Here is a 14357-nt window from a genome sequence, read left to right as displayed (position 1 = left end):
AATCTCACAAAAAGAGGATGAGAGTCTAGAGGATTACCTTGAAAGGTTTTTATTCAATGTCAAAAATTCTAAGCACAATACTCTGAGTGATGAATCACTGAAATTAATTTCTCTAAGAGGAATTAATGAAGACCGCATAGAAGCACTTGACCTTATGGGAGGAGGAGATATTACTCAAGTTGAATGGGAAGAAGGCAACAAGATTTGTCAAAATTACTCTAGAGCTTCCATCAAGAAGGGTAGACATTATACGACTAGAGCTACAACAAGAAAAGAAACTTCAACAATTTCCAGGATGGAGATAACTCATTTGTTGAAGGATTTCAAAGAAGACATTATAAACAATTTGGAAACACAACTGGATACACTTCAAGCCAACAAGAAGCATGTTGAGGCAGAGGCCATGTTAGCAAAATATTATCCCCATTGTAGGCAGAAAAAGAAGGATTGCAGATGTAAGAACATTTTAAGCATTGAGAGAAAGCATGAGTATTCAGAATTTTGACCAATAGAGGATGAGGAAGGATGAATATTCTTTGTGGTACAAAGGAGAGCATGAGCACCAAGGCAAGGTATGCCTCAAGATCCTCTTTCTTTTAATCCTCCTTATGTAAATCCCTATGATAATAACAACATTTGGCAACCTCAAAACCCTGCCAATTGGGCAAATTATGGACAAAATCATTGGAGAAACCAACAACCTTTGTGGCCAAATTACCAGAATATGAATACACAACCACCTCAAGGTAATTGACAGCCACCTCAGGGAAACTGGAAGTCATCACCTCAGTGGAGGGGAGGACAATAATGGCCAAACCAATCTGTTGGTTTTATGCACCCACCTATCCCTCCTCCCCATCAAGCCCTATTGCCACAAGCTATTCCAAATGCAATTGCACCTAGGCCCACTCAGTTACTAGTACATCCTACACCAAATCCTAACAACAAAGCGTAGTAGCAAGTATTTGCTACTGATCTTATCCAATACCCTACCTATGTTGTGAATATCAGTAATATGCAATTATGCTCAAGAAAAGACTTGAGGGTTCCTCATTCGCCTATCATCACTGAAATTCCCTTAGAACAAGAAGAGCAAATAGAAGTTCACCCTCAAGCCACCAAGTCTACTCCAATAAGACAACCTAAGCCAACACAAACAGTTGAGCAAGAACTTCCATTTCCTCAAAGATTAGCAGTAAAAGAATCTGCAACAATACCAGCCTTTGATTTTTTAGATCAACTTAAACATGTTTGCGTTAAAATACCCTTATTTCAGGCCATAAAAGATGTACCCATCTATAGTAAAGCCATAAGGGAAATGTGCCTAAAGAAACCAGACAAGAAAAGGAAGGACCCCCAAATTGTTCATGTAATGGGTCAATTAGTAGATATCATATTGGGGAAAGTAGCAATTCCTAAGTATTTTGACCCTGGCAGTCTAATAGTAGAAGTAACCATTAATGGGGTTTTGGTTAAAAATGCTCTTATAGACTTGGGGGCGGACATAAATGTAATGACCAAAAGCCTGATGCAAAAATTAAGCATCATGAATCTAAGGCATACACCCATTATGTTACAATTGGCCGATAGTTCAACATTTACACCAGATGGAGTTGTACAAGACCTTATTGTTACCTTGGATTCTTGGGAATATCCAATAGATTTTTTGATTTTATCACCTAAAGCTACTCTGGGGGGGAATCCTGTTATATTGGGGAGGCCATGGATAGCTACTGCAAATGCCTATACAGGTTGCAAATCTAGAGATATGACCATTTCAAATGGTAATACCACTAAGAAGCTTATCCTTTTTCCTCTAGCTAAGCCTAATGGAGAAAATGATCCTCCAGTTTGGCTTGATTTGGGTGATGAGGTTGAGGGAGTCAATTCTCTTCAATCACTTATGATGATTGGTAGGAGTTCTATTTTGCAATTGCAAGAAGAATGATGAAATCTTATCCCACATTATCTAAAATGATTATGAGTTGGAAATTGAGACTGAGCATTGTCTTCCATGTTCATTACAAATGTTATTGCCATCATCCTATGCACATGCAGCCCAAAACCAATCACAATTGTTGCATAATTTTCTACCCCTTGAAGTCAAAATCCCAACTCTCAGACCAACATCTATGATAGAACTCATTGAGCAATTAGAAGTTTCTCCAGGGAGAGTCCTAAATATCAATAATAAATTGACTAAGCATGAACATGAATCTTTGGCAACCCTTTTAAAAACCCACTAGCATGCATTTGCGTGGGGTTATCATGATATGAAGGGATTGGACCCCATGCTCTATACACATAGAATCTACATCAACAAAAATATCAGACCAATCTGACAATCTCAGAGGAGGGTGAACCCTGTAGTAAGGGAGATTGTTAAACAAGAGTTGCATAAATTATTAGATGTGGGATTTATTTATCCTATCCCTGACAGTCGGTGGGTATCTCCTTTGGTCATTGTACCAAATAAAGGAGGCAAGTGGAGATTTTATAATGATTATAAGGAACTGGATGCAGCCACTAAGAAGGATCACTTTTTGCTCCCTTTCAATCATGTATTAGATAATTTAGCAGAGAAGTGATACTTTTCTTTTCTTGATGGATTTAGCAGATATAATCAGATTAGGATTGCTCCTAAAGATCAAGAGAAAACTACCTTCACTTGTCCTTGGGGTAGTTATGCTTATTCAATTATTCCTTTTGGTTTGTGCAATGCACTTGCAACATTTCAAAGAGCAGTTATTAGCATTTTCTCTGATATTTCTCATAACAATATATAAATATATATGGATGATTTCACCATCTATGGAAATACATTTGAGGAAGCCCTATCCAATTTGGAAAAGGTATTAAAAAGGTGCGAAGATCATCATCTATCTATAAATAGTGAGAAGTATTTCATGATGATGACAAAGGGTATATTTTTGGGCCATCATATATCTCAATCAGGCATTAAAGTGGATCCTGCTAAAATTGAAGTTATTAAAAATCTTGCAGTGCCTACTAAACAAAAAGATGCAAGGAGTTTCCTAGGGTATGTAGGTTATTACAAGAGATTCATTCAAGATTTAAGCAAGATAGCTGGACTCCTATATGGTTTATTAACAAAAGATGTTGACTTTTATTGGATAGATTCTTGTGATAAGGCATTCTCAACGCTTAAGGATGCTTTGACCAAAACCCCTGTCCTCCAGGGACCAAATTGGGCAAGTGCTTCCCTTTCATGTTGATACAGATGCCTCTAACTACATTGTTGGAGTTGTGTTGGGTTAGAAGGAAGGGGTAAGTGAGCATGCCATATATTTTATCAACAAGAACTTGCAGGGGGCAGAGTTAAACTACATAGTAACAAAGAAATAAATGTTAGTAGTGGTGTATTTCCTCAATAAATTCAGGCATTATATCACTAGTTATCCAATATTTTTTCATACTGACCATGCAGCTATCAAATACCTCATGAATAAATCTTTGGTAGCAAGAAGACTAGCTAGGTGGTTATTACTTCTGCAAGACTTTGATATCACCATTATAGACAAACCATGGAAGGCCAATGTGGTAGCAGATTTTCTTTCAAGACTTACCACACCTAGCAATGAACCTATTATAGATGACTCAGTCCCAGATGAGCACCTCTTTTCTATTAGTACTTATACACCATGGTATGTAGATATAGCCAATTATTGGGTTTTAGGCAAAGTTCCTCCATACTTCTCACCTAAGGAGAAAAGAATACTGGTAGAGAAGAGCTTTCCATACTCTTGGATTGCAAGGTGTTTATATTACACTGGACCAGATCAAGTGATGCAAAGATGTGTTAGAGAAGATGAAACATATAATATTCTTCATGCCTTCCATGATGAACCATGCAGATGACATTTTGCTGCAAAATGGACATCAAAGAAAATACTAAACACTGGATATTACTGTCCATCACTTCACAAGAATGCCATAAAGTATACAAGGAAGAGGGACAGATGTCAATGGATGAGGAGGCCAACTAAGTCTTATGAGATGATTTTACAGACACAGGTGGATGTCACTCCATTTGACAAATGGGGAATGGACTTTATCTGTCCTATAGATCCACCTTCAAATGGTAAATCTTATATCCTTGTTTGTATTGATTATGTTACCAAATGGGTAGATATTAAGGCTATGATGCATGCTAGGAATAATAAAGTTGAATAATTCCTATAGTACCCCTACCCTAATCAATTTTAAATCTTAGTTTAATCTTGGTTAGTTTATCTTAATATAATGTTATAGTCAGATGTTTGATTTAATGCGTAGCTGTTGATGTGGTTTTCACACTAGTTGTATGCAAGTTGTTCAGTGTTCCTTTTTCGTGGTATTAATATCGGGCTAACGCTTTCATTAAGTTTATATATGTATGCATGTATGACTCTTGGTTGCAAGAGATTTCAGGTACAACGCCGCATGAGTGCGAGGTTCGTCTTCACCTGGATTTACAGGTTTGAGTGTACCTCTTTAATCCTTAGAGTTGGATTAGGTGGTCGTAGGACCCTAGTTGACCATAGTCGTGCTCAAGTGAGCATCGTCAGTCGTCGTCGGTTTTCCCTTTTTGGTTGGGTTTGTGAGTCGTTTGTCTGATCGACTTTCTTGGTTTGCGTGCTTGGTGTGTATGGTTAAATTGATTAATTAGTCCTTAGTAGTTAATTTGATTAAATATGTGTTTGTGCATTAAAGATTAATGCACTAAATTAATCGGGATTTCATTATGCGATTATCGTTGATATTGGATTGCTCGTCTTAAATTGGGAGTAAGTTCAATTAAAAGGTTGATTTTGAATATTAAATGCATTTTGTATATGCTGTTGAAAAAGAAAGATTTAAATTTAATTGCAATAAAATTAATTTAATCTTTTGGCATTTTTGAAATAGAAAGGTTAAATTTCAGTTGAGTGAGAAAATCAATTTTGAATTGAAAAACAATTTAATTTGTTGATATAGTTGGAAAATAATCATTTTGTGAATTATTTTAAATAAAAATTTTAATTCCAAAAAAAATAAAATTTTTGGTCAACTCTTCCTTATAACCTAAATTTTTGAAAATTTTGGAGGATGGATATTGTTGTTGAAAAAAATAAATATTTTGGGATGAAAATTTGGGGGTTTTGGAAGGAGGAGGAATTCTTGAGCTTGCAGGTTGGGCTCTTCAGTAAATCTCTTCCAGGATTGCGTATGAAGGTAGGATTCTAAATTGTTTTCTTGTTGCCAAAAGAATTTACTGTTCTGGTTGAAAGAAATGAATTTGTTATTGAAGAATCGGTTTGATTGATTAATAGAGTAGAATGGAAATAAGATCTTGAATTATCCCTCCTTGATTTCATTCCTTGTTTTCAAATCAATTTATGGTTTGCCAAGAATGATTTAAAATTTAATAAAATTGAAATTTAGTTGGGGGTTTGGCAGATTAGATGTTAAATTTGTGAAGATCAATCTTATTTGGCCAATATGCTGTTGGTTTTGGAGAAATTTTCCCCTTTCCTGATCTGGGTATTTTACAATTGCAAATGAAAGAATAAAAACCAAAAAAAATTATTTATTTCAGTCTCTGTGAGACTGTGTTTTTCTTTGCTGTGTATGAAATTCTAACAGCAAATTTTTAAAAAAATATATAATATTAAACGAAATTTAACCTGTGCGTGGAGATTGGTTAATGGCGGATTTGGAAGGGATGACAATGCCAAGGCCCTCGACCCATGTTTGGGGAGAGCCAAGGCTTCCCCAAACCATGGGGAGAGGCTTGCGGGAGGCCATGTCGTGCTCTCCACGCAGCCTAGGCTGGGTGGAGACCACATCATGGTCTCCCCAGCCCTTCCTGTGGGGAAAGGGAGGCCCGCGTGGGAGAAGCCCACGTGGCCCCCACGTGGGTCTGCCCTTGGAGTTTTAAAATAAAGTATTTCATGTTTTTTTTTATTAAAAAAAAAAAAAAAAATTGTTAAATTAAAAGTTTTTTTTTTTAAATAAAGTTTTCAATTATTTATTAATGATTATTATATATATTATTAATGGAAATTAATATATGTATATAAACTAATCGATATTTAATTTAAAAATTGTGCAATGCATTAATTATTAGTAAAATATATTTTATTAATAAAGATTAATAATTATATATTAACTAATAATTAACTGGGTTATTGTGCACTATTAGTCATTAATTGTGTATATTTTATTTATCGTGGATTAATAAATATACTCATTAATTAACAGTTAATTTTGGATTCCCTTATATATTTATATTTCCGTGATCCGTACAGAGCAACTGGGCTTGGAAAATATGAAACTGTAGAGGTTGGTTTTGAACCAGTATGTCAATGATGTTTTAATTGGAGATTAAATATCTTATTTAATTGATTAATGGTTGTCTGAGTTTTATTAATATGAATTTGGTTTAAGAACTCATTATTGGTTAATATGTATGTTCGATGCTTTGGAACCTTAGAGAGTTAGAAAACCAAGAACAACCTATTCCTAGATGAGGTAGATAACTGTAATCTAATATAGATCATGTAGAAAACTTGATCGACTTTTAATGTTTAGATCAATTCGGAAAGATTGTATCTGTTGAATATTCCTATGCGAGTTTAATTTCTATATTCGCTTTTGCTTATGTAATGGCAAGTCGTGCTTTGTTTGTTAGGACCCTGTCGTATGGAATGATTTGGGGTACCTGTTTCAGTCCTCAGTTCCGAGTTGACTGTTGTTTTGTGGTAGTGTCATAATTGGTCATATCCTTTGTGTGGGTGTCGAATGATGATTCGTGGTTGACCTTAGTCGGTCAGGTCTCTAGTTAGAGTATTGTCAGTAAGTGTACCACTTTTGAGTCGTGTTTGACCAGATGGTCGTTCCCTCCTTTTGAAACTCCGTTCGTTTGACTATGTCTATTTCCTTGGCTTTTGAGTTCGTCTGAGTATAGTCTAGTGTCGTATGGGAAAGTGGCTTTCGATTGGGGGCCGCGCCCAAAGTGGTTGTTGGGTAACCCATCGAAAGTGAGTCTAATAAGTGATAACCTAACAGTAGATTAGAATGTAATTTCTAAGTAAGATAAATGTGCCTCACACATGGGACGAGTGCTAACATAGACCCAACATGTTGTGAGAAGGCCTGAAATGGCAAACCATCATCCTTGTCTTCACGAGAGGATGTGTGGGTCCACATGAGGCTTGGATGGGCCGGAGGCTCGGATTAGGTTGCCAGGGTAACCAGTGTATGGGGCTGGAACCTATGAAGACCTGCCATGGTAACCATACCAGGTTGTGTGATGACACTTGTCCCTACGTTCGCTAGTGTGTTGTCGTTTTGTCCTGTTAGGAGCACTTTTGTGGGTCGCCCTATTGTCTTTACCCTTGTGAGTACTTGGTTTCATGTTAGACCTTGGGTGGTGATGACTCAGTTTTGTGGATGCTCTCCTGGACCTTTGTTTTAGCTTTGATTATGTTCAGCTGGATCCTTTCCTTTTCAGGGATCGTTTATGTATTAATTGACCGATGTGGTCGTTTGTATATTGTTTATATTTCGCCTTGATGGCCGGATTGTAATGGTGTAACCTCATGTATTCTTAACTTTATTATTTATCAAAGGGGTCTTGCAGTTGAGCAGACCCGGAGATGTAGCCCTTTAGGGGTGAACTCCGAGATCATTATGGTGTTATGTGATGTTAGTCTCTTATGTTTCCCTTATTCAACTTTATCATGGATGAATAGCTTATGTTAGAATGGATAAGTGGATAAATGGAATTAACTTTAAATGCTTATATGCAGTCTTTCTTGAATGCCTTTTTGATCGAATGCATAAGTGGTTTAGATGAGATGTATCGTAGATGCATGTATGTAATCGTCTTTTAAATGCAATAAATTGGAATATGAAAGAATGTATCTTAGAGTAATGGAATATATTCAGTTGTTGTTAAGGAAATTAAGTATGCTTGAAAAGATCTCACATGTTTATGATGCAATTCTAGTGTGTTAGAATATTAGATGTATGGCTTCTATTTTTAATGAAAAGCTTGAATGAAGATTATGAATAGATCTTAATGGATGAATCTTTGCTTGTGATTTATATTTCCATCTTCTGAAAGAAATTATCCTGATTAAGAATTATCTCGTTATTAAGATAATCAGCTTATTGGATGAATTGTGTGAGTTAAGTGAATTGTGAAATTTAAGTAATCTCGTTGGGAAACTCTTTAGGTGTTAGTTGATGTCTTCCGCTATGTAATCTGAATCTTTGATATCTTGTTGTATCTTAATGTGGTGTAACTTAAAAAAAATAAAAATTATTGCACTCTAATCTTGTATTTTGGCTTATCCCTTCGGGGTTTCCTGGCGGGGCATTACAATTCCTTTATGAAGAAATTCTTACTAGGTATGGAGTTCCTCGGGAGTTGGTTACTGATTAGGAACCTCAATTCACTTCCACTTTAATAACAACCTTGATGAATGACTACAACATAGACATAAAAATTCCTCTCTATACCATCCGCAAGCCAATGACCAGGTAGAAGTCTCAAACAAATAAATTGAAGCAATTCTTACAAAAATTGTGGCTCTTCATAAGAAGGATTGGGCATCTAGGTTACCCAAAGAAGTTTGGGCCTACAAAATCACATGGAAGACAACAACTGGTTTTACACCATTTGAGCTTCTTTATAGAAAAACAACCCTTCTTCCCATAGAATTTGAGCATAAGACTCTGTGGACGGTCCGTGATCTAGATATAAACATTACTAAAGCTCAACAAGAATGTATCATGCAACTTAATGCCCTTGATGAATATAGGAAACAAGCTCTTCATCACACATATCTCATTCAACAACACTGTGTCAAATGGCATGATAAATATATCAGACATAAGCAGTTTTCTCTAGGGGATTCAACACTGTTATATGACTCTAGATATCAAGATAGTCAAGGGAAACTGCAGACAAGGTGGACGGGGCCATATGAGATTGCAAAAGTTTTCGAGAATGATGTTGTATGTCTCACCACTCTAGATCCAATCCGTTTTAATTTGTTGGTAAACGATCATCGTCTTTGCCTTTATCACAAGCCTAGTACTAAATAGGAGTTCTTGCAGCAATTCACGACCAATTCAAATATAAAATTTACCACATTACCATTTGGTGGGCTTCCTAGTCCACCACGTGATGAATAAGTTTTAACTTTCTTCTTCATAATAAAGTTTTCATGTGTGCATGGAAACACTTTCTTCCGTCCTCTGTCGTTGATACACCTCATTACCTATCTTTCATTTTCATCCATACTCATATTTCATAAATATCTTTGGCTCAACTGTCATGTTGCTCGATTATACAACAATCACATCAACACCAGTACTCATTACGTTTTTTGCTTCTGCATCTCAGGTACGTGTGTACATATCTTTTTAATTATTACTTTTAGTCGCATTTCCTTCAAGCTATTTCCCATTATACTTAATTATCTTTTATATCATTTATTTTGCTCGATGTCTTTTATTTCTATCCCTTCCCATGTGTGGACCCATGTGACATTTTTGGTTGGGGGGAGGGGTCATTATATTGCAAAAAGACTTTAAGAATGCATATGCAACAATTTGCATATTGCATGCAAACAAGTTTTTTTTATGAACTATCCTAAGCCCAGAGTCATGTTTCCTTTCAAAATTATCCTCACACAACCCTGTTATCTTCAGTTTATATGTGTGAAAACATGGGTGTTATAATTAACTTCATAGAATGTGAAAGTTGTGGGTAGTAAGGTAGAAAAAAATTGGTAAGCTTCAGTTACAAGGAAATTGCTTTGTTTTGAGAACGACTTAGAGTTGCAGATATGGGAGGACCACCCATTAGGCATGAACCTATAGATTTCGATGGTGAGTGTGAACCTATATTTCGAGAAAGTGGGTGGCTAGATTATTTTCTCAAACTTGAGAATTTTGACAATGGAATAGCCTATGAATTCGCATCCACATTTCAACAAAGAGAAGCCATGGTAAGGTAGTAGCTACAGAAGAGTGAATAGCAGAGGTTACTAGGCTACCTGCAATTAGAGAAAAGTGTTTAGATACATTTAATGCAAGGTCAACTAGAGCCAAATTCACACTTCCTGGAGATCCTCCATTAAGGTTTAGTAGGCAGGGCACAAGTAGGATGTCTTTTCTAGAAGAATGGGCCTCTAGAGCAGTATATATTATCAAATATCTCACCCGTGAAGGTCGAAAACCTCTTCCCCATGTTGTGCATTTTAAGTTGCTCTCTCATCTCTGCCATAACATACATAGTGTCTTGTATCATATGTTGAAGAAGATGGCTACAAAAATACAAAGAGGTAGGAAATTTTTTGTTACCCATCATTGGTTGATTTAATTGTTAGTAGAAAGAAGTTTGCATGAAACAAGTCTTGGGTTATCTTGGGATGATTTTCTCGAGAATGAAAGAATTCAGAATTTAGGGCTTGTGCTTCAACCTGCCATTTCTAGGCTAAGAGGGTCAATAGCATCAACACTAGGAGCTTCTTCTTCACAAACCCATAATGAACAACTTCTTTTTGAAGAAGAAAGTGCTAACCCTAAAAATGTGAAAAGAATGCAAACCCTAGTCCCCTCATCCTCTGCCAAAAGACAAAAGAGGTTTTTGTAGTAAAAAATACTCAGACAGAAAAAGAAACGAGGAAACATGAGGTAATTACTAAAAGGGTATCTGGTTCCAAAAAGGGTATTCCTTAAAAACTTAGGACAAATGAAACGAAACCCTCATCTACAATTCTTCTTGTAGCCAAAGAAAAAACAGTGTTACAAGAAACTTCTAAAATTCCTTTAAGGCAAAGTAAGAGGGAAAGCGTAAAAACTAATGATCAAGTAAAAATAGCTCCTCAATGAGTGGTCATACAAAGTGACACTAAGTCAAACAATGATTCTATCGAGGAATCAATAAATAAAATGTATGGTAAATCATCTTCCAGGTTACAAATCCCTTCATCTTTCCTTGATGATTTTGCAACAAAAAATGTATCCATGGAAGGAGATGAGGGGATATATTTGTCAGTTGAGTTAAATGCACCTTTGAAAAGGGATGGTTAATCAAAAACGGTAAGAAAGGCTGGTTTAGATAAACTTGCAGCAGTTGCAGAGCAGATGTCTTTTGTAAAGGAAATTAGGATGAATTTACCAATACCTCCATCATTTTTGTGGCTATATTTGTTACTACAAATGCATCAATCTATTCAGGAAGAACATGAAACCTGGAGGAGAGAGAAAGAAAATTTGAAGAATGAGATTAATAGGAAGGATAAAGAAATTTTGAAATTAAAAGCCAGTATGGGGGAAATTCTGGAATTAGTTCCTCAAATTCTCCAATGTAGACCTCCACCCAAGGTATGTTCTCTGCACTTAAAAGAATTATACCTTTTGTATCAATTGTTAAGAGAATTATTTGCTCTTTTTTCTTCTCTTTTAACTCATAAGGAATTTTTGTGTGCATATAAAACCTCAAGCTCCATTGATAAGAATTTTCGTTGTGAGCTATACCTACACAATTATGTTGTCCCTGTTGATACCCATTGGAACCCTCTTTTGTATATTGGTGATATTCGAATCAAAGCATTCACGTCCTATATTCAAAATTAAAATGATTGGGGACAATAATTCAGGAAATACAAATATCTAGAGCTAACTACTCCATTGGAATCGAGGGCTGAAACATCTAATTCAGATAATGTGTCATGCCAATGAAACCATATTTTTTGTGACACCTAATGCATGGACATTGTTATGGTATTAAGGGAATAAGTATATCAAGAATATGAAAATGTGGTCAGAACTTCATCACAGATAGTATTTTGGTATCTTTCTCAAAGGTGGAATGGGTTACCAGATGAATTGAAGCAGCGAGAACCACACTCCCTTCAAAATTATCATGCAATAGTAAGAAGAGCAGCGAGATACATTCAGTTGGGCAGACCATTACAGGAAAGATGGACTCCACTTAAATTTCACCCTCCACTATTGTTGTGGCCTGTTCCAGATTGGAAGGATCTCCAATCATACAACAAGGAAGCTAAGGACCCCGATGGAAAGAAATAAAAGAAACTCAAGGTTTTAATTGGGATCCACTTGTTCAAGCCATAGGGGAAATTGAAGTCACTGATCTCAGAGCAGAAACCTTAGAGGAGAGTGCTAATGCTTGAGGACAAGCATTAGTTAGGTTGGGAGGAGTGATGAGTCACCTTTTTGGTCTTTTTATATGAACTCTACGTTGAATTAGAACTATCATTTCATGATTAAGACATTGTGATTATTATAGATATAAGCCTTTTTGTGTTTGACTTATGAGCCTTGTTATCTGCTAGACAGTCTTATAAATGATATAAGAAATCTATATTAATGATGTGGGAATGCTTGATTGAATTTTGATTAAAAGAAATATTATGCATATGTATGTTGTGCATGTTAACCTTGGTGTGTGTGGCCAGTAAGTAAGAATGAGTCAACAAGGGACATCTGTTGTTGTTTCATGGAGTTGCAGTCATAATATGACGGAATTAACCGAACCAGTCAAGCCAATAGCATGTGCTTTAATAAGACTCCTAGTTGTAGTTGAGACAATTATTTGTTTTAGAACATGTGTCAGATAATCAAGGATATCTAGAGAGAGCTTTGTTTTATATTTGTGCATGAGACTGAGTCTTGAGATGATTCATTTTTCTATGTATTTACTTTCAATAAGAGTTATCCTCCTAGTTTGTTGGGAGTAGATTTACTGAGTAATAAGTTATAGAATTTATTATAAATCCATCGACTTAATGATGGATTAATGTAATGTTATTTTATCTTTTTCAGAACTTAGTATATTTTGTTTGCTGTATGAATAAAGAGTAAGATACTTAATTTTCGTCATCATTATTGTCAAAGAATCACTATGTCAATGATGTTGTCATAGTTCTTAGATTTGGTTAGGATTATGGAAGCTCATCCAGGGGGCCCCACTTGGGGAGAGTTCTATCTTAATCGCTTTATTGCTTTATTAGGTAAGTTTATTAGCAAGTTCATTTCTATCACTTAAATCTTTCATTTGACTGTCCTACTGCCACAAAAATTACATTTTGTCTGTTCCTATAGCCAAGTAAAAATAGAATATTATGTTACAGGTTAGTTAGTTCATTTTTGCATGAAGATATAGGTTTTTTTTGTGATAGACTAGGTTGATGTCAGTAAAGTAACATTAGAATTTGATGCTTTCCATTCATTTTTCATTAAGCCTCTTAAAGTTAAATCAACAGTCCTCATGAGTTTCTTGGTGCACGTATAGTGCAGACCTATTTCAATTTATATGTTCTTGGGCTGATAAAGTAAATGAATTTCTGATTATGAGTTAGTAACTATGAGATACAAGGAATTGAACCATTAACTCAAGATCATGTGTCTAAATTACTAGGGCATTATTAGGAACCAATAGATGCACGCACATTAGCTATGATTGTTTCCAATTTTTCAATGTGCAAAATAAATGTCAAGTGGAGGAGATTTGGAGCATTTTAAGGTGGCCACTGATGACATATACAACTTTCCCATCTAATTTTTGGGGACTGGTCTACATAACATAGTAAAAATGAGGTCTCATATCGACGACATTTTGTTTGCCTTTATAACAGAAAAGAAGTACAATCTTCTCATAATTGACCACTCACACTTTCTTTAAAAAGAATTGAATTCAACCCAGGCACGTCTACTAGAGAATGGAAGATCAAGCACACCTATGGAGAACAAAAGTTGTTGCCAGAAATACAAAAGGAATTGGAGAGGAGAAATCTCTATTATAGACTTCTCATGAATGTCATGAAACAATAAGTTTATGTTGTGTCTTGTTGGTGCGTGTTTTATGACACACCAAACACATAATAAAGATGCCCAAAAGACACTCTATTCTCTCTTGAATAAAATCGTTGCATATACTAAGATTGCAAAGAAGATCATATAGCGATTCCAATGTTTATACTGCGAGCTAGCAAATTTAATGTTAAATATAGCTCATTTGGTTATGTATGCTGGCAATCAAAGGGGGACTTGTGGAATTCAATCAGAATGAAAACTTTTGGCTTTGTTTTGGGGATTTTCTCAATTTAGACTTTATAAAAAAGTGTAAAAGGGAAAGGGATTCATGAATTCTATACTACTCCTCAGAATTTAAGAGATGGTAATGATTGAGTGAATGTAAACCATGCTTTGGTTCATCAAATTAAACAACTAAACAAAGTGGGTGCAATCTTAGAGGGTTGTGCTTATAATTTTAATACTATGAATAATACCGTCAAAATGAACAATATTTATTCAAAAGAAGTTAAACATCC

General features: G+C 35.5%; 1 protein-coding gene across 1 annotated transcript; it reads left to right on the top strand.

Moving 5' to 3' along the window:
- Positions 1–1015: 1015 nt before the first annotated feature.
- On the top strand, positions 1016–1948 carry LOC131858191 (uncharacterized). Its single transcript, XM_059211311.1, has one exon. It carries the CDS (start codon positions 1016–1018, stop codon positions 1946–1948), a length of 933 nt encoding a protein of 310 aa, XP_059067294.1.
- The last annotated feature ends 12409 nt before the right edge of the window (positions 1949–14357 follow it).

This window comes from Cryptomeria japonica, chromosome 1 (assembly GCF_030272615.1).
Source record: "Cryptomeria japonica chromosome 1, Sugi_1.0, whole genome shotgun sequence".
Classification (NCBI taxonomy): domain Eukaryota; kingdom Viridiplantae; phylum Streptophyta; class Pinopsida; order Cupressales; family Cupressaceae; genus Cryptomeria; species Cryptomeria japonica.
The sequence above is the reverse complement of the archived record's forward strand: the minus strand, read 5'-3'. Positions and strand labels throughout refer to the sequence as shown.

Bases quoted from the DNA above. Each gene is read 5' to 3' on its own strand.
- LOC131858191 (XM_059211311.1), top strand. From the start codon at position 1,016: ATGCAATTATGCTCAAGAAAAGACTTGAGGGTTCCTCATTCGCCTATC.